Source organism: Xenopus laevis, chromosome 6L, assembly GCF_017654675.1.
Source record: "Xenopus laevis strain J_2021 chromosome 6L, Xenopus_laevis_v10.1, whole genome shotgun sequence".
NCBI lineage: Eukaryota > Metazoa > Chordata > Amphibia > Anura > Pipidae > Xenopus > Xenopus laevis.
The window spans coordinates 41330906-41352424 of NC_054381.1; the positions used below are offsets into that span (position 1 = coordinate 41330906).

Sequence of the window (21519 nt, forward strand, 5' to 3'; positions counted from 1 at the left end):
AGCAGTGGAGGTCTTCCTTGGTCTACAAGTCCCTTTGCCATTACAGTGCTCAACAGTGCATTCTCTTTTCTTAAAGGAGAAGGAAAGCTATGGAGGCATTTTATTGCCAATAGATTAGCTGCAATAGTGCAAGCTAGAATGCTATATTTATTCTGTAGAATCTTTTACCTGTTAGGGAATAATCCAAAGACCGGAGATCACCGAGGTAAAAGGAATAATCCAAGTTTATTATTTATATAATAAACATACACGAGCTCCGTGGGTTCTGATACACAAGTAGGTCAGAACTGAGAAACAAAAGATTGACCACACATTATATACCCTTCAGGAGAGGAACTTCAATGGGAAAAGGCCTCTCTAGGGAGAAAAGGGAGTATTGCCAAGTATCTATCATAGTGTCTCAGTGTACAATTATCTAGTGTTAGCTAGCTATGTTAACGAGAAGGGAGTAACATAGTGGGAGAGCTTCAAGGCCAGGGCACCTGCTAGAAGCAAAAGGATAACATAACATACTACTGATAAGGACCTTCTCAGATGGCACACTGTCTCCTGGGTAGTCTTGAAACAGTTCATAGAAGGGCCCCATGGGCACTTTGAAACTGCTCAGTCTACCTTGGAGGGGGGCTTAGGAATGCGAGGGGCCATCTAGGGCCTGCAAGACTTTTCCTTCCACAATCCCCCGTTTTGTCAGTTCTTCTGACAACCATAATACAAAACACACAAGAGTAAATATAGCATACCTTATAAATGCAATGCATACAACCTATATGAGAATACATCTGGTATATAATGTTCATACACTGTGGTGGTTCATTGAAGTCAATTTTTAGACTTTTAGTGTTCTTAGTATAGAACAGAACAGGTTTAGAAGAACTTGCCTTTAGAAAAGAGTAAGACAATAAGGAGGTACAGCAAGAACAACAGCAACAAATGATGTTAGGTAGACAATAGATGACTAGAAGGATGACACCAACACAAACGAGGACATACAGAATGGTATGGGAAATCTTAGCACTGATATCTTGGAACCATGTGGATGGGTCCAACCAGGGGAAGATGGATTGTTCCTTGTGATTGGTTAAAAAGGTGTCCTTCCTCTGCTAAACCTTTACCAGGTGCTTGTCATCAATGTAATTACAACTGTACCTAACCCTCCTTGACTAGCTGGAAGATAATCTAACACTAAACAATGCGGCAGAACTTCCTTCTTCAATTGTTGGAGTTCATGACTTACTATCTTCAAACTGTTGTCATATTCATTAGTAATGTTATCAAGCAACAACATACTAGACATAAGGCTAAAGGCTTTCTTAATGCAACATCTATTTACCTCAGGGGAAGTTAAAGAGAGCTCTTGCCTTACCTTTAAAGATGCACGCTTCATTTGGAAGTGTGCTGGAATCTGAGCTATCGTAATATCTTTAGCTTCCATATACCAGGTGGGATGAAGCAATTTAGCAATCATACATACACCATGGGAGCCTTTTGGTAGCCACGGATAGGCACATTTACCACAAACAAAGTAATAAGGTGAAGGTAAAGTGTAAGGAGGTATAGATGATTAGCGGAACTGTTGATACAAAGGCCATCAGAACATAAGTGTACCAATTTACCAATATCCTTGGGCGACACCGTTTTATGAAACTGGAGAAGTGTCAAATTACCTCAAGGCCTGTTAACTATATCCTGACAGGATAGAGATTCTGCTACGTATGTCATACTGCGAGCTGACAAAGGATAATGTGTACATATCCATCAATCAGTAATAGTGTGGATGCTGCTATAACATACATTTTAACAAAAACATTATCATTAGGCTCAAACAGTTATGCATATAAGTCTCTTTTGACAACCTTAACCTGATCGGTTGACGACACATTAGCCTCCGAAGTTTGTGAGGCTTTTACTTGTGAGTTGTCGTTGCCTGCAGGCTTTATGAGTGCTATCGTCAGCACAGCAACGAAGATAATGATGTGCAGTACGGAGACACAGATGATAAGTCTTTTATCTGGCTTTGGGCCAAAGCATCTGGCACACAGAGACATGATGGTGCTGCTGAGGATCTTCACCCGATGGGGACCTACGTCTTTTGCACTGCACGTTAAGGTCCCTGGGACTTAGGTGGTGGAGGGAAAGAGGCGTTATTATGTCCTACAATTCCCCCCCACTTACACCGCAGGTGGAAGTTGAGATTTCGGTTTCCCTTCAACCTTTACAGCTGTTTCTGTGACTAGGAGTACCTGGAATGGTCATTTTCAGCGAGGTTGAAGATCTTTGGCACTGTGTCTCCTTATGAGGATCCAATCTCCTGGAATGAGAGCATGTGGTTCCAGAACATCCGCTGGATCTGGTAATGAAGAATAAACTCGAGAACACAATTTGGTCAGTTCCTTATGTAACTGAGAAACATATGCAGTCATTCTGCCATAGTTCATGCAAAGAAGATGAGTAGAAGGAAAGTACGGAGCCATGCGTGCTTGTCTCCCAAACAATATTTCATATGGGGAGAGTTTACTTAGCCTTTGGGGAGTGTGCATGACAGACATAAGCACTATATCAAGGGCATCTGGCCACACAAGTTTAGTCTCTGCACATACTTTACTTAGCCTGCTTTTAAGAACACCCTTTAGACTTTCCCACTAGCTTGGGGATGATATGGTGTGTAACATTTGATGAATCCCAATGTCTTTGTGCAGATTAATTACATAACCTGTCCCATGAAACGTGTACCTTGATCAGAGGATAATACCTCAGGCAGTCCATAACTGTAGACAATCTCTGCAATTAACTCATTAGCTATAGCTTCATCTGAAGCTTTTACAATGGACCCAGGGAATTGGTCAACACAAACAATTACATATTCATAGGTACAACATTTAGGTAACTGTAGGAAATCTATCTGCAATATCTGAAATTGTTACATTGGTTTAGGTCAGTGTTTGATAGGAGTTGGAATAGTCTTACCTAGATTATATTGCAAACAAATAAAACATAATTATACATATTTGGCTGCAATAGACGAGAACCCGGGGGCAAACCACATTCCTGACACTACATCACATATCCCCCCATAAAAAGTGTGGGTGAGATCATGTGAGGCAGCAACCAAATATGGTAACAGAGCACGGGGTGCAACAGGGCAATCACCTAAATGCCAAACAAAAAAAAACATCAACATTCGGAGTATGTGTACATCTGGCTTTAAGCCAATGTTCCTTCTCCTCAGGTTCCATTTGGTCCTGAAGGGCTGATAAAAACAGCACTAGAGGGAACAGGTAGAGTTGGTTCTTTTACAACACATGCTTTAAAGGGGACCCGTCACCCAAACAAAATGATCCAAATCCTATTTTATCATGTTAGTCAAGCAAAATGAACTTTAATTACACTGTATAAATTATTTGAATATTGTTTCCATCAGTCTGGGAACTCATAATTATAGCAACCAGGCAGGAGCCATTTTGTGGACAGTGTTATTAAGGCAAGCCTTGTATCATCTCAGAATCTTGTTTGTGTACCAGGGGACAGGGACCCAATGTCCATCTCCATGCCCTGGTTACACATTTAAATCGTTAAGAGAACTGGGGGAATGTAGGGAGAGCAGTGACATCTAGGAAGTGCTGAATGGAAAGTGAAAGTAATTGCTTGCCCCACCTCTATGCCTAGGCATAGAGGAGGGGCAGACAATATTTGATTGACAGCTGATATTTTTAAACAAGTTTAAAACAGCTATGAATGCTTTAATAAAAAAAAGAAATTGGATTTCATATTTAATTTAAGAAGGACTTTTATTATACAGATTTTTATGTCTGGGTGACGGGTCCACTTTAAACATTTTATAACACAATGCTGCTTGCTTTGCGGCTACATCAGCATAGGCATTATCTTGTGCTACAGGGTCAGAGGACCCAGTGTGGGCTTAGTACTTAATGACTGCAACCTGTTTTGTTAGTCGGATTTGGCACTACCGGATGGGCTGCAATAACAACTTCGTTAACTGCTCTGAGATCCTGAACAAACCGCCACTCATTCTTGCCGGGCTTTTTTTAATTGGCAAGATGGGCATATTTACAGGGCCAATCCTATGGTTTAACACTCCCTTATCAAGTAACCCTTGAATTACGGGGCAAATCCCCTATACCTTTGCCCTGGACAGTGAGTACTGTGAGATTTTGGGCGGGGGGGGGCCCTTTGGGTCTACTTGTATGGACACTGGTGGGATGGGTGACATGAACCCAACATCTGTTGGTGATAAAGCCCACAAATCACTTGAAACACATTGTAATTTAGGAGGTACAGAATCTTCCTCCTCAGAAATTTCCTTTAGTGACAGAAGATTAGCAGTATCTAGTGCATTGATCATCTCAGACACTTATGGAGGCAGGACAGGCACAAATACTGCATCCGGATTACAGTATATGGTGCACACTGGTTTAGAAAGGATGTCCCTACCTATGAAACTGTCAGGGATGGAGGCACTTAAAAGAAAGGCAGCTTTTGTGGATACAGGACCAATGGATACTTGCGATGGGCTAGTTTCTGCCATAGGGAGAGGATTTCCTCCAACTCACACTGCCGTGACTACATTACCAGATAATGGCAGGTTTGAGTGAGTGAGTTTGAGTAAAACTGAGCGGACAGCACCAGTATTCAGTAAACAAAGTTAGGGTCTTTTAATTAATAAACACTTCAATTAGGAGGTCTGGATGGTGATTAGAAGTGTTTGGAAATACTGGTACCGGGGCTGCGTCGCACCTTCAAGCAGGATTTATGAGGGATGCATTGGAATGTGAAGGGGCTGCATCTCCTGCAGGGAAAGGGCTTTCTTTGGGGATATGCACTTATATGCATAATGCCCTTGATTATTACAATTAACACAAACAACTGTCTTTTTGTCACGGTTATCTGACCTGTTCTGCTGTCTGTTAGTTATTGTTTCTGGAGTTTTAGGAATTATCCTGGAAGTTGTTAGACTGTTGCTGAACGAGTAACACCTGCTGGGGCTTAAGACAGGAGTTCTCAACTTGTGGCAACGGCAATTATCTTTTCTAACTTCTTATGCTTCCAGGCAAGACTATGTATGCTGAGGTTACTTTGAGGATCATTTAGTAGTCCTACCACAAAGGTAATAGCATACTGGACAGCAGACTCTTTGGCATCTTGGTTAAATTTGAAAACTATTTCCCAAGAAGCTTCTGAAAGAAAAAAATTGGTGCTTACTGTACTTTTCAGAGCATGTAAACAGACTCCGACTTGGGCTGGGTCAACAGGGTTAGTATCTCAATACATTTTGTCTAACATTTGGTAATCCCCTGGACCACACACTTTGAGTACAAATAATATATTGGTCTAATTAGGCTTATGAGCACCATTGACACACGAGTTCCTGTGCAAATTTGTGTGGATTAGTATGGGGCTGTGGAACATCTTGAAAAATCCTTCTAAGATCTGTGTGTTTTTAGTTAGACGCACTTCTGCAGCGTCCCCCGTCGCCCCCCTTTTTCTCTACTTTGTATTGTACGGGCGGGGTAGAGCTTAGCTGTGGGGCTGGGGACAGCCTGCTTGTCTGTATCTGAGCTATAACTTTCAGAGAACTTATCTCTGAGCTGTTTGTCTTTTTGGTGTCAATTTTTTTTTTCACTGTTCTCTATTATCTAACTTAACCCTTCTGCTATCAACTTTTCTTGTTCCTCTCTTTGCTTTCTAGCTTCCTTTGATTCTGAGGCACTTTCCTGACTTTCTAGGGCACATACTTGACCATTTACCTCTTTTGCTGCCTCTCTCTTGCTCTTAGCTATTACGGGAAAACAACCCATCATAGAGTGGGGAGGCTGACGGCTCTATGTATGCCTTATGAGTTACAACCACTCAAGTCTGTGGGGCTAAAGCTTCTGATATATCACTGCTGTGCTGTGTATGTACTTAAATGCTTGTACTCTTGTCTGGTGATCCCATGTATCGTTGGGAGGAATGGCAAATGACTTACTCTCTGTAAGTGTACTCCACTTAGGCAAGTAAGCCACTACATCTTTGCCATATTCAACAGCAATCACACTACCTGGTGAATGCTCTACAGTCACTCTGCCTAGCGACTGTCTTGCGCTCACTCTCCTTGGTGAACGCGCAGAGGTGATCAGCCTCTGTTCACAATCCTTCCCGCTAGGGCGAGATGCTCCTAACGGAGTCTTACACTCATTCTGGCCAAATGCCTTAGTGAGCCTATTTCATCTCAACTAAAAAAATGCCCTCTTCCCTCAAGTACGCAGACTATCTTGGGGTATACTGGGGTCTGACCAGGTAAGTTAGTACAATTCTTATAAGCAGCAAGAGTATAGAAAAGTTAGAACTTATTCACTTTGCAATTAGTCCCCAATCACATGCACATTCATACATGACACATGGTTAAGACAAACATAGATACCTCGAGTGATCACCTTGGGTCAGGCTGCTTGCACAGCAACACCCTGTCCGTTTGGAACCGGAGAAGAAAGGAGACAGAACAAGGTATGCTTACCCTGTGTGGCCACTCCTGTCCCGTTAGTTCTCCGGGTCCTCACTGTGGATGGGTGAAGTCAGCGTCTTGAGCCTGCCCGCATTATCTCCACCATTTTGTTAGGGAATAATCCAAAGACCGGAGATCACCGAGGTAAAAGGAATAATCCAAGTTTATTATTTATATAATAAACATACACGAGCTCCGTGGGTTCTGATACACAAGTAGGTCAGAACTGAGAAACAAAAGATTGACCACACATTATATACCCTTCAGGAGAGGAACTTCAATGGGAAAAGGCCTCTCTAGGGAGAAAAGGGAGTATCGCCAAGTATCTATCATAGTGTCTCAGTGTACAATTATCTAGTGTTAGCTAGCTATGTTAACGAGAAGGGAGTAACATAGTGGGAGAGCTTCAAGGCCAGGGCACCTGCTAGAAGCAAAAGGATAACATAACATACTACTGATAAGGACCTTCTCAGATGGCACACTGTCTCCTGGGTAGTCTTGAAACAGTTCATAGAAGGGCCCCATGGGCACTTTGAAACTGCTCAGTCTACCTTGGAGGGGGGCTTATGAATGCGAGGGGCCATCTAGGGCCTGCAAGACTTTTCCTTCCACATGCCATACCTGAGTAAAAAGCTCTAGAAACTCTCTATTTGTTTAGAATAGGAGCTGCAGTATTAACATGGTGTGACATCACTTCCTGCCTGAGTCTCTCCCTGCTCTGGGCTCAGATTACAGTAGAAAGGGGAGGGGGAGGGGAAGAGGAGCAAACTGAGCATGCTCTTGCCCAGGGCAATGAGGTTTAAGCTGAAGGCAGGAAGTCTGATACAGAAGCCCATGTGTACACAATAGAAGGAAAGAAATGCTGTATTTCTTTTGACAGGGGACTCAGAGCAGCACTACTTTGGGGGTTTACTGGTATATTTAGATGGACCTTTCTGATAAGGCTTACTTAGTTTTAACCTTTCCTTCTCCTTTAATGGTATTCCAGACAGATGATTTTAGTAATCCTTACGTTTGCCTGGTGTCTCCTGGTTTTATTCTTGTTTTTCAGTCTCATAATACAGTAGCTTCCTTGACTTTTTATTGGCACAGCTTTTCTCTTTATGTTGAACAATGACAGTACACACTCCAAATGGTAGAAGCAAGCCTAGGTATCATATTCATGCACTAAAAAGCAATGCAACACACATGAGTAATCACAAACAATGTGAAGCCAATTGTCCCAAACATTATGGTGCCCTGAAATGAGGGGGGCTTTGTATACAAAGTGTTGTAAATCTCTACATGGTGAAACTGAAATGTATGCAAATAACATTAAATTAAAGTCTGGAATGTGCACTTTAATCACGTCTGAATTGTTTGATTTAAACTTTACCCTGATGAGCAGGGGCTAAATCAAAGAAAAAATAGACTTTGTTCCAAACATTATGGAGGGCACTGTATATTCATTAGAACACTATCTTAATTTATAAAATTGTAATTGAGGTGTAGCAAATTGTTTGAGGTTTCAGTATTTGAGAGCTATTCATAGATTTATTAAAAGGATACTAAACTTTTTTGTAAATGAATAATAGAAAATCTTCTGCTCAGTTTTGAAACCAAGCCAGTGGTTATGATCGTCAGACCAGTTATAGAAAGCCAGTGATGACATGAGACTTTAATGAAGAGTAAATGTAAAGCAGTTCTGTTTCTGTGTAGTAGTAAAATATGTTTATTATGAAAGACTATCATATACTGTTATGATGTTTTGGTTTTTTTTCAACACAGGCCGACCCACTTGTGTACCTGATTGTTCCATTTTATCCTGAAGAGTCTCTGGGTGCTGTACAAGCAAAAAATACTTTGACGTCTCATGTATGCATTGTGTTATAGTACATGTGTTTATGTTGTATAAGTGCAGCATGCCATAACTGACTAGTATCAATCTAAAATAAACTAGCAATGCAAATAACATAAATTATATAGTTCATGTCAACCTGGGGTTTTCCAAATAAGGTGTCCTTCCATAATTTGGATCCCTTTATTGCTATAAAATGATTTAAACCATAATTAAGCCCAATAGGATTGTTTCTCTTGCATAAATTGGGGGACACAAGCACCATGGGGATGAAGATCCTGTTGCTTGGAGAAAGGACACTAAAAGGTTAAAAGTGGCCCCTCCTCCTGCTCTGGGCTTCATCCTCTGCCTAGTTCCTCAACTTCTTTTAGTGTCCTCAGAAGAAGGAGGATGGACACTATGTGGCTGGGAGCGGTGGTACAGATTTATTCAAGTACCATTCCACTGTTTTTCCCAGGACATGCTCTATAGCCTTTCCACTCTACGAAGGCTGCAGACTCCCCCCCCCCACTACCCTGAGCAACTGGTTTCCCCTCCCTGGAGGCTGCACCAGCAGCCAGAAAAGGGTACCTACATGAGAGCATACACAGCTGGCTGAGGAGGTAAGTTGTTTTCCCTCCTCCCTCCCCACATACAGAATATTTAGCAGTACACTCTCTCTCCCTCTGTTCCCCTTCCTCACAGGGGAGCACATGGGGGGAATCTTCTCACATTAGCAGCCCGGCGCGGTCCTTGGCTCCATTTGCGGCAAAAAAAATTACATGCGCTAATGGGCGACATCTTGGTAATGTCTTCGTGCCTCCTGGGACGCATCTGCGTCACCGCGTCAAAAGATGCGCACTTGTGGGCACCATCTTGGTGGGGTAACTTCCTTACAGAATGCCCAGGAACGAGCTACCTTTTCCGATGGCCATTTTGATGGCCATCATCAGACAAAGAGCGTGTCCAGCCATCCGTTATCGCTCCTGGCATACCTGACTTATCGGGTAAACGGTACAGTTCTCTCTCCCTCTACTCTTTAAGCCACAGAAGTTATAGGCAGGGAACAAGGCAAATAATGCCTCAATACACTTGCCACCCTTGGGTTATATCCTATCAGTCTACCAGGTAGGGTTACATCACTACCTGCATATACTTACAACCATTGTGTTGTGTCTCCACAGATCATACTACCCATCACAAAAGGGAGAGGTGTTTCCCCCTCCATTCCTCTGGGCTCTCCTCAATCTACTCCTTGAAGCCAGTCTTAAGGGGTGTGATTTTCTCTGGGAGGGTCTTTACACAAAACCCTACCATGACAGGCAGGACAGAGGAGCAGTCCCTTTCCAAGCAGGCAACTGCACGTACCACTCCAGCAATTTCATATTTTCTATGCGCTTCTTGCAAGCTTAAATTTACTAGCCCTTCAGCTGAGTTGATACGTGGCCCCTGTAGACCTACAATAGCCATTCCACATTATCGATCCAATGCAGGCCTATCTGCCAGCTCTGCGACAGCTGGATAGCTGGTAGGCTATCCAATCAAGCTTGGATTCTAATTTGGTGCGCGCATTATTTCTGTCACTAGCAGGTCTGCAGAACCTAGCCAGAATACCAGAGACCATAGACCAGGTCCTAGAGCACCTATATACATAACCTCGCAGACCGGCCGCTCAGATAGAACACCTCCTGGTCCGGGAACAAGGGTACAACCAAGCCCCCACAGGACAAGACTGCCTCCGCATGAAGAGGTGCCCACCCTTGAGGGCATTCTCTTAGGCGGACGCTTAAGAAGCTTTCGGTGTGGAGACAGAAAGTTCAGGATCCTTGGGTTCTACAAATAATATCTCATGGCTATCTCATAGAGTTTGCATATCTTCCCCCGAGAAGGTTCTTCATTTCAAGCCTTCCAACAAGGGTGCATTACGATTGGCACCACCTTATCGTCACCCAATCCCTCCATGGGATCTAAATTTATTACTTTCAGTAATGCAGGACCGATCCTTTGAGCCCTTGGAAGCAATTCCATTACCTATACTGACAGTCAAGGTGATCTTCCTCCTTGCTATTACGTTGGCCAGATGAGTCTCAGAATTGGCAGACTTATCCTGTCATACCCCATACCTGATATTCCACAAAGACATGGTTGTGTAGTGCTGAGACCAACCCGGAGGTGGTGTCAGAGTTCCACATTAACCAGGACCCTAGTAGTCCCTTCCTTTTGTCCAGAACCAAAGACACAACTGGAGAAGAAATGACACACTCTGGATGTGGCCATTCTCTTCACACTTATACAAAGGCTACTAAGAGCATCAGGAAGGTGGACAGTTTCTGTGTCGTACCAGAGGGACCAAGAAAGGGTCTCCGGGCATCAAAAGCCACTATCACAAGATGGGATTAGATCAGCTATCCTGAAGGCCTACAAAGTACGAGGTAAACCCTCACCCTTCAGAGTTCGGCTCATTCTACTTGAACGATTAGTACTTCATGGGCGATTCGCCACCAAGCTTCAGCGGAACAGATCTGTAGCGCTGCAGTGTGGTCATCCTATGCACACATTTTCCAAATTTTACAAGGTGTATACACTCACCTCAGCTGAAGCAAGCTTTGGGCGGAAAGTGTTACAGGCAGTTATTACCTGAACACTAGGGGTTAGAAGTCCCACCCTCATGGGTAGCTTTGGGACGTCCCCATGGTGCCTATGTCCCCCAATTTAGACAAGAGAAAAATCTATTTTTGTTGCGATCAAGTACAAGCTAGTGCTTTATTATTACAGAGAAAGGGAAATATGTTTCAAAATTATTTTATTATAATAGAGTCTATGGGAGATGGCCTTCCCGTAATTTGGATTATTCTGGATAACATGTTTTCAGATAATCAATCTCACACCTGTACCCCTCTAAATAAGATTGTATCATAACTTGCTGAAATTGAGAGAATGCCCCTTATCCAGAATGCTTAAAAATTCTGTAAAAAAATGCATGCTTAAAAATACTTGTTTAATCCCTTTTTGAAAAAACAGGTTACCCTGTTTTGTATAGTAGCTGTACTTTTCTTATGTACAGGATCTTTTTAGGGAATACACTGCAGTATAGTGTGGCATAAAAGTAATCGATCTTTAAAAAAAAAATCAAGCTACGTTGATTTGATCAATAGCTTTAACATGCCATCACCTAATTCTCTATGCTTTTTAGGAAACACTGAAAGTGATGAGCGGAGTTGCACACGGATTGCAGATTTTGCATGCTGCTGGTATCATAGTTGGGGCCCTGCATGAGAATAACGTGTTTGCTGTTAATCGGGAGAAAGGAATAATTGGCGACTTTGACTTTACCAGGGATGCAGTAAGTATAAAGTCTAATCTGTTACAGCAATAAGTAATACTTAAATGCCATTCTTATTTGATTTTTGAGCTGCATGAATCTCAAATGAGAAAATATTGGATGTACCCAGAGTTTTAAAACTGATCATTCATGGAAAGTAAATCAGTGTTGCACTGGGTTACCTGGGGTCCCCAGTGGCTGGTCTGTTGGATCTTTTCCATATAAATATGTGTGTCTTATTTGTCTTCCAAACTTAAAGTGGACACTTGTCTACCCCAAAAAATGGACACTTCATAAAACCATAGAAAAGGGGGAGCAGGATACCAAGTTGTCAGCAAGATAGCAAATCAAGCCCCAGACCCTCAGCAAAGGGAGCGGTAATCCATGAACAGCAGCAAAAATGGACATTCAGGCACTTAAGCATTCCCCAAGGGGCACAACAACAAAAGTAAAAAATCTTAAAGGTGCATTAAAATAGGCAAATCTCATAGGTCGATGACATGTAGGGCATGGAGATGATGACTATATTTAATGTAGCTTTTATTTTTGTAGCCCTTTTTTTTTTTTTTTTTGCGGTTCACCCAAAGAATGTCTCTGATTAAGGCTGTGGCATGAATGTGGTAGGTAATCACTGCAAATAGTTCAAGCTTGTAGGCACTCCTAAAAAAGCCTAGAAATTAAAATACTACAAAAACAGATCCCCGGTCTTCACTCTGTTGTGTGCTGTACTTATTGTCTGTTCCATGGCTGGAGGTTTAGGTCAAATATGCAGAGTAACCTGGTAACTGCTCTAGGGGTTGACAGAGCCAGGTTAGGGAAATACAGCACAGATGAGCATTGGGTCGGTAATGTGTCTTTACAGCTCTGTCTTGTAAATGTATTTAGAGGTCATGCTAATATAATAATATAAGTAAAGAAGCGAAAAAAGGACCTCACAAGCTCACCGCTCTCCCCTCAGGTCAGGTGCTCAGTCAGACAGTGTCCCCACTGTAAACACGACAAAGACTCGAAAAGCAGACGGCACTTCTGAAAATAGGGTTTATTGGAGTTCCTGTTGGAAGAACCTAACGCGTTTCGGGAGTTATCCCTTAGTTAACCTATGACTAAGGGATAACTCCCGAAACAATATAAGGTTCTATTTTGCCAAATAGTCAATGTTTACTGGAGTGGCAATCAATTAAGCTTTGCTTAAGGTAGATCTGAGGTGGAAAAAATCAAACCATATAAAGAAAATGTTTTGATACACTTGGGTTTAACATTTGTGGTCTAAGATTTGATCAGACTCACCTTAGCGCATAATAAGGTTTCAAATATATCAAACTACTGTCATTATTGTTACCACCTGTATTCATTCCAAGGTAATCTAAGACACACAAAAGCAGCATTCCACCCAAAACGCACCCCCATTGTTTGACTTATGAGCCTTAAAGCAACAGTATCAAACCCATTGTCAGAATAATCTCTACAGTAGTCTCTACAATAGTTGTTTATTCCACAAGTAATTTAAAGTATGAGACAAATCTAGTGGGATCAAGCAAGAGGGCTGCATTTTTCCAATAAAACAGTGTTCCTCAACCTTTTTTACCCACGAGCCACATTCAAATGTAAAAAAAGCTGGGGTGCAACACCAGCATGGCGAAAGTCCAGAGGAATACCAAATAAGGGCTGTGCTTGGCTATTTGGTAGCCCCTATGTGGACTGGCAGCCTACAGGAGGCTCTATTTGACAGTACACCTAGGGGCACATTTACTAAGCTCGAGTGAAGGATTTGAAGTAAAAAAACTTTGAATTTCAAAGTATTTTTTGGGTACTTCGACCATCGAATAGGCTACTACGACCTTCGACTACGACTTTGATTCGAACTAAAAATCTTTATTCGAACATTCGATAGTCGAAGTACTGTCTCTTTAAAAAATACTTTGACTACATACTTCGCCAGTTTAAACCTACCGAGGTACAATGTTAGCCTATGGGGACCTTCCCCATCAGTTTATTGAGGTTTTTTTGATTGAAGAAAAACCCTTTGATCGATTAAAATCCTTTGAATCGTTCGATTTTTCCTTCGATCGATCGATCGTAGGATTTGCGGTAAATCCTTTCGAATTCGATATTTGAATTCGTAGGATTTTACTTTGAGGGTCGAATTTGAGGGTTTATTAACCCTCAATATTCGACCCTTAGTAAATGTGCCCCCTAGTTTTGTTGCAATTAAAACTTGCCTCCAAGCCTGAGATTAAAAAAAATAAATAAAACACGTGCTTTGGGGTCCCCAAGAGCAACACTCTTGAGCCACTGCTTGGGGATCACTGCTCTAGAACAACAGTCTGAGTCTTTCTATTCTAGCATATTTATGTATTTATACATAACGTTCCTTTTCTTTAGATAACCCCCAATCTTAAAACATTACAACACAGGCAGTGTGTATTGGGTGTCAGCTTTCTAACCTATTGTCAAGTGACTTTTCGGCTAAGAATCATCCACACTGTGTCCAGCAAATTTGGGATCTTTGAATTTAGACACGTTGTCTGATTTGCTCAAATTCAGCTGAAGCAATTTGAAATAATTTTGGTATAGTTTATCTTTAATTCCTAATGCAGCCTGTAAAGCCTTCTTGGGTCATAGGCAGTTATTGGTCCTTTCATCTGCAGTTTTCCAGTACCACCACACGTCACCAAAGCAAGCAAATTTGAATATTGTCACAATAAAATAAAAATGATACAAATCTTGTCTTGAGTTTCAAATTTCTGTTTTCTTGGATCACATACCCCAGCAATATGCACTAGTTGGAAAGATAGAATAGAAAAGCATGCACAGATTAGAAAAAAATGCTTAAATTACAGCTTTGTCTACAATATGCTTAGTTATTGTTATGGTGTTCTTTTTATTAAAAAAATGGTTTTATTTCTAGTAGTTGTGACTGTGTTTTTTTTATTTGTCTGCTCTAGAATCAGCGTAGTTCCATAACCATGGTTGGGTTCCCTCACGTTACTGCCCCTGAATTAAAACTCGGACACACTGCTACAGAATCCTCAGATATGTATGCCTATGGGTGCCTTTTATTGTGGGTATGTTTTTCTTTATTTCAGTTAGACATTCCTCTGATATGCTCCTACCTGTGAAGTGAAACTTTAACCCTTTCTGTGGTCTTGCTGTAAGCGTATACATGTGCAGTAAGCATATACATGTGGCATAAAGTAAGGTCAGCATCCTCGTGAACAAACTACCCCTTTAATTCTTCACTCTGAAATTTGGTATAAATCTACATGTAATTGACTATATAGAAACACACAGCAAGCTTAGAGGATTCTGTGGCCCACCTCTTCAGACTGACATTTGGGAAAAGAAAGTCCTGAAAGCTTGCTTAATATTTCTATATCGAAAAAGAACTAGTGTTTCTTCTTATTTACTGGCTGACACAGTAAGAAAGATATATTTTTTTTGTTTTTCCTTTCTCAGTCTTGTTTATGTCTTTGCTGAAATAGTAATTAATGTTTTTAGCTTAGTTTAGGAGATGCTAAAATTACAAGGAAACAAGATGGAACACCAGATTTAAGTCAGCTTACCTTAGTAAGTATGTATCTTTGTAAATAGTATGTCCTTTTCATATATATATTGTGTGTGTATGTATGTATGTATACTGTATATACACACACACACACACACACACACACACACACACACACACACACACACACACACACACACACACACACACACACACATATAGACAAATACAAGATTCCTCTGCACTCAACCCATTATCAATATATTTAAGACAAAGACATTTTGTGCATACTGCTACTGAAAAATGCCTTACCCTTTAAACAAAACAGATTGTTTGTCCATATATTGCAATATATTTAAGCTGGCCAACTACGTCAAAGTCATCCTATATCTGGCCAGTCCTACGCTTAATTTTCATCTGATTCATTAAGAATTCTATGGTTTAATTATACATTTTATATGTGTGTGTGTTTGTTTATATGTATGCTTTGAAAGAAAAGTAAATGTTTTTACAGTACAAAAGTATTCCGCAACTTCACAAAAAAAAATTGCATCGTAATGGGGAACTGTCACAAAAATAAAATGTAAGCTTCAATTCATGGAAAGAAACTTTCTAAATATAATTAATTAAAAATCCGAGCCATTTCTAAAATAACTAGGGATGCACAGAATCCAGGTTTCGGTTCAGGATTCGGCCTTTTCAGCTGGATTCAGATTGGAATTTGCATATGTAAATTAGGGGCTGATAGGGAAATCACTGGACTTTTCGGCACAAAAGAAGAATTTTTTTTCCACTTTTTCCTTTCCTGCCCCTAATTTGCAGTATTTGGCTGAAACTTTCACCAAGGATTCGTGGATTCAATGCATTCCTAAAAATAACCAGGCTTATATTTACTGTCCCCCTCTATATTCATGCAGGGTTCTGGGTGAGTTTTTTTTTTATTACAGTTACATTGAATACATCTTTTAGGCAAGGAATTCATAACATATGTATCAGAGCTAAAGATGTCCTCCACTTTTTTTAATATCATAGTTAACGGAAAGGTAATTTAAAGCAACTTACCAATATACATTGATTGTAAATGTAATTGCTATTGAAAGCAGTGTCTGCCTGTTTCACATTATCTGCACTCCTGGTTCTGACCACTGAAACAATGTTGCAAGCCAGCTGATTTAAAGAATTGGCTCCTGTTACATTAAGAGCAGTAGCAATAGCATTTACAAATAACTTCGAAAAACTCAATATTTTAATTAATGTATATTGGAAAGTTGCTTGGAATTCAATTTTTTCATTATGCAAAATCTGTTTTTGGGAGGAGGACCCCTTTAACCACTTAATTACCCTTGCACTATGAGAGCATAAAGGTTGACCAACATTCTCTAAATGTAATTGATTTATTTCCAAAAAACATTGTTTAGGGAAACACTACATATGAAATGGTAGAGTAGCCTGAGGCTTTCATGCATACTGACCATATGGGTATTTCTTGGACTCTTTGGAGTGTGTTTGGCCTGTATGAGATATGCTGTATGTATATGCTGTAACAATTTACTTTCTGCCCAGGATCCTAAAGTGAAAAGTCTGTTGTCTGGTCTTCTTTGTTGTGGAGATCGCCTTCGTGCAGAAGAAGTCAAGGCCCATGAATATTTTCAAGAAGCCTCTATTTTGTGTTCTACAACCTCTGATGAGTTAGGTGAAAATACCCCAGCAGATTTTGCTTAAGCATTACACACACCCTCAAGCAAGAACTGTCTAGTAAATCGGTATTCTCAAAAATTTCTTCTACTTGTAACTTGCAATCTGAAATGTTTTTTCAGTATTTTCATGTTTTCTTAGTCTAAGCATAGGTTGTGTTTGTATTTAAAAATTCTGCTATTTTCAGGCAGCACTGTATGTTTTTCTTCATTGTTTTCTGTTCCTTAAGAGAAACTCACCTCTCCCATTATTGTTGTAAGTTTGTTGCAAAATGTAGATGTGTGAACTAGTAACTACATATTGTGTATGGGGTGGTATACACACATTAAAAAGGACATTTTTATGTTTAATTGAGCTGCAGAAACTGCTTGTGTGATTTTAGCTTCTTATTACAGTTCACTTTTCTGTCTTAAATGTAACGAGCACCTTTGCTGATACAGTATATATTGTAATTAAACATCCCATTTGAATTAAAGTAAATGTGCTGGAATGAGGTAGCAGCTGTAATCCTGGGAATCTTCCGGGTAAGTCACTAGACCAAAAACAAATAAAAGGATCCACCTCAAAAGCCAAAGAAGTGATATATTGGGAAAAGAGTCGAATGACTCCAGGTACGCAACACATCGTTTTTGGAAGTTGTTACCTTTCCTTCGCACAGATGTCACTTGATGTTTCCTACCTAGAAAACCCTACTTTGGAGACCATATTGTTTTTCCTTGCAACTGTTCTTGTGTTATTCAAGATCAGTCTGGTATATGTGACAGTTCTAAAAATTCACATTGCTTATTTTTTAATTATAGAATTATTCCTAATTTATAGGAATTATTTTATCATACCCCTCTGTTGATACTACTTAGCTTACCAATGTTTAGGGCAGTGATACACTTGTAGTATTTTGTAGCTTTGTTTTTTTTTCCATCCATACAAATTGTCAAGAATGGTCTTAAATTGCTTCCATTTTTAGTTAATGGGAAGCATACTCATCGTGTGAAGAGTAACTGTTGCTCGGATGCTACTATAAATTTAATTTATAAAGGGCTGTCCATCACTTTTCTGTAGAGTGCACTGTATATCTAGTGGTATTAATGGGGCAGTATAGAAGTCCCTTTATAATGTTCTACCCCTTCTATAACATAAGGGGGAGAAAGATGGATTTCCTTATAATAAAGGGTTCTCAATGGTTTTTGCCCTGTTAAGAGCAGGAAATTCTGTGTAGAATTAAGACTAACTAACCATAAAACACCATCATTTTTGATTAATGGTGACATTTCTTTCCATTTGCATAGACAGCCAGAGCAAGCTCTGTGCATATCCTGCTGGAAGAAGCCATCTTCTGCTTAGCACAATCATTGCATATGGAAGCCTCCTGCTTGCCATTTCTGTAGGCAAAGTTTGTGCCTAATAGGAGCCAGGTCTGAGCACATAGTAGTAAGACAAAACAGAGGCGCCAAAAGGATAAAATTAGCTAAAAACACTTAAAAACCCAATGGGTAATTCAGAGGAGGTAGTAGTAGACTTACCTCCTCCAAGCAGACACCAACGAAAGTGGTAATTTTCAGTAATAGTTTATTCAGAGGCGCCTGGCGTGTTTATACAAAGACACTGTTGTTTTTGCTCCCGTTCCACATTGCCTGATGAAGCAGGAAATGCCTGCGAAACGCGTTGCAATACTGTTTTGTGAATAAACTATTACTGAAAATTACCACTTTCGTTGGTGTCTGCTTGGAGGAGGTAAGTCTACTACTACCTCCTCTGAATTACCCATTGGGTTTTTAAGTGCTTTTAGCTATTTTTATCCTTTTGGCGCCTCTGTTTTGTCTTACTACTATATCGAGTCCACCTCGAGTGGAGGGGTATCATCCCCTTTTTCTTCTTCTACAGAGAGCGACGTCTTATTCCTGAGTGGGGTCAGGATAATCTCCCCACCTGCCTATACAGTGGTTGCCTATCGGTAACCCTGGTTTGTGAGTATTAACTTGTTTACTCTACTATTACTCCTTGTAAAAACATATTACACTATTGGGGCTCTTGGTGTTTCTTTTTGTTTTCAGGTCTGAGCACATGCCTGATTTGCATGGCAATCCTTTAATAAAAAAATAGATCTGTGACAACATTTTGGATGTAGCATTGGAAGTAGTCCTTATGCTCTTATTATCACATCCAGTTTTATAAAATAGGTTCATGGTAAGACTATTTTGGTGTGAATGGTAACTTTATCAAAATAGAAAGTTTATAATTATGGAGACCTGCAAGGGTAGTATTTCATTGTGTGAAATTAGAGCTGCTGCATAAAGTAGGAGGGACGCGTTGCATATACAGATTATTTAAAACACATTCCAGAGGGTTTTCTGTCCATTAGAGTAATGGCACAATGATTCCTGGCGGCAACACACTATTCACCTGGAAACTGTAACAAATTTCTGAACAATAATCACTTTATACTTCCTTCAGAAGGTAATTGTGCTCCTACATAAGTTTTTTTGATGGTCAACATATATTTCTCTCTTTTTGCTTTCTACTGGAATTCATTTATAGGGAGTATAACCCTTTCAACCTGCATTTATGCTTCTATACCTTCACACACCCTGGCGTCGCCAGTATAAAAATTACCCTCCATATTAAGAGTGGTGGTTCACCTTTCATTTAACTTTTAGTATGTTATAGAATGGCTAATTCTAAGCAACTTTTCAATTTGTCTTCATGTTCTCTCTTTTTTTTTTTTTTTTTTATAGTTTCTGGATGATTTGCCTTCTTCTTCTGACTCTTTCCAGCTTTCAAATGGGTGTCACTGACCCCATCTAAAAACAAATGATCTGTAAGGCTACAAATGTATTGTTATTGCTACTTTGTATTACTCCTCTTTCTTTTCTGGACCTTTCCTTTTCTTATTCCAGTCTCTTATTCTAATCAGTCATGGTTGCTAAGATAATTTGGACCCTAGCAACCAAATTAATAAAATTGCTGGAGAAGCTGCTGAATAAAAAGCTAAATTACTCAAAAACCCCATATAATAAATAAATGAAAACCAATTGCAAACTGTCTCCAGTTATCACTCTCTACATCATACTAAAAGTTAAATAAAAGGTAAACCACCCCTTTAAATGTTTAGCCTCCACATGTAACGGTACGGGCACACGCTAAGATTTGGGGAAATTTAGTCGCCCAAAGTTTCCTTGTGTGCCAACTTTGGGAGACTTTTTGGAAAACAAAGTGCTCCGAGTGCCATCCCGCCGCCGATTTAGATTCTAGCCGGCGGGAAGGCTTTTTGGGGAGATTAGTGGCCCGAACAAGAGGTGATTTGTCGCTGGGCGACTAAATCTCCCCGAATCTTAGCATGTGCCCTTATCCTAAGAACATTTTGTGATCAGGTGGTTGATAGACCATATACTGTTCTGTGGGGTGGAAGGCATCAAATAGCATGCTTTTATCTGATTCTATGGGGCACATTTACTATGGGTCGAATATCGAGGGATAATTAACCCTCGATATTCGGCCGTCGAAGTAAAATCCTTCGAAGTCTAAGGATTTACCACATTTCCTTTGTTTGTACGATCGAAGGAAAAATCGTACGATTCGAAAGATTTTAATCCATCAATCGAATGATTTTCCTTCGATCAAAAAAAGGAAGGAAAGCCTATGGGGACCTTCCCCATAGGCTTACATTGATGCTCGGTAGGTTTTAGGTGGCGAAGTAGGTGGTCGAAGTTTTTTTAAAAGAGACAGTACTTAGACTATCGAATGGTCGAATATTCGAACGATTTTTAGTTTGAATCGTTTGATGTCAAAGTCGTAGTCGAAGGTCGAAATAGCCAATTCGATGGTAGACGTAGCCTAAAAAATACTTCGAAATTCAAAGTATTTTTTATTCTATTCCTTCACTCGAGCTAAGTAAATGTGCCCCTAAATGTATGACTACTTTTGCATCTTATATTTGGCTATTCTGTTTAAAATGCACAGTAGGGATAGTTACATAATCCTGTTAATCTATAAAGTAGATTGGGGTCATTTTTCTTGCAATATTCTATATTAAATATCAACATATACAGATTTTTTTTTTTCTAAATTACAACTTTTTTTTAGCATCAACTGATGCTTTTTATTAAAGGAGAAGGAAAGTTTAAAATTAAGTAAGCTTTATCAGAAAGGTCTACATAAATACACCAATAAACCCTCAGTTTGTAATGCTGCTCTGAGTCCTCTGTCAAAAGAAACACAGCTTTTCTTTTATTGTGCACATGTGGGCTTCTGTATTACACTTCCTTCTTTCAGCTTAAACATCCAGGGCACGGCTTGAGCATGCTCAGTTTGCTCCTCCTCTCCCTGCTGTAATCTGAGCCCAAAGCTATGAGCAAGGGAGAGACTCAGACAGGAAACAATGTTGTACCAAGCTATTATGGCAGCTGCTATCCTAAACAAACAGAGAGAGCTTCTAGAGCTGTTTACTCATGTATGGTAAAGCGTTCTACATAATAACTGTTGTAGCTTGCATTATTGTGGTTAATCTATTGGCAATAATTTGCCTCAGTAGCTTTCCTTCTTCTTTAAAGAGCAAATATGTGCTCTCTGTGTACATTCTTTGAAGCCGGTTTAATAATTGGCCTTAATAGTTTTTTTTTTTTCTATAAGACAAATTGGAATTTAGAAAATAAGGATCTCTGCTTATAACAACACCTTTCCTTCAG

At 40.1% G+C, this 21519-nt stretch overlaps 1 protein-coding gene across 6 annotated transcripts in view; it reads left to right on the forward strand.

The window, feature by feature from the left end:
- Positions 1-17191, forward strand: part of stk31.L (serine/threonine kinase 31 L homeolog) — a 56196-nt gene extending 39005 nt beyond the window's left edge. For 4 of the 6 annotated variants that reach the window (XM_018242149.2, XM_041565975.1, XM_041565971.1 and 1 more), the window contains 5 exons: positions 8267-8353; positions 11509-11658; positions 14583-14702; positions 15136-15204; positions 16706-17191. In XM_018242149.2, the coding sequence (XP_018097638.1) occupies positions 8267-8353; positions 11509-11658; positions 14583-14702; positions 15136-15204; positions 16706-16864 (585 nt within the window). In that variant the 3' untranslated portion in view covers positions 16865-17191. Of the gene's footprint in view, positions 1-8266; positions 8354-11508; positions 11659-14582; positions 14703-15135; positions 15209-16705 lie in introns of all 6 variants that reach the window. The other 2 variants (XM_041565976.1, XM_041565973.1) reach the window with 2 other exon arrangements.
- Positions 17192-21519: the final 4328 nt, after the last annotated feature.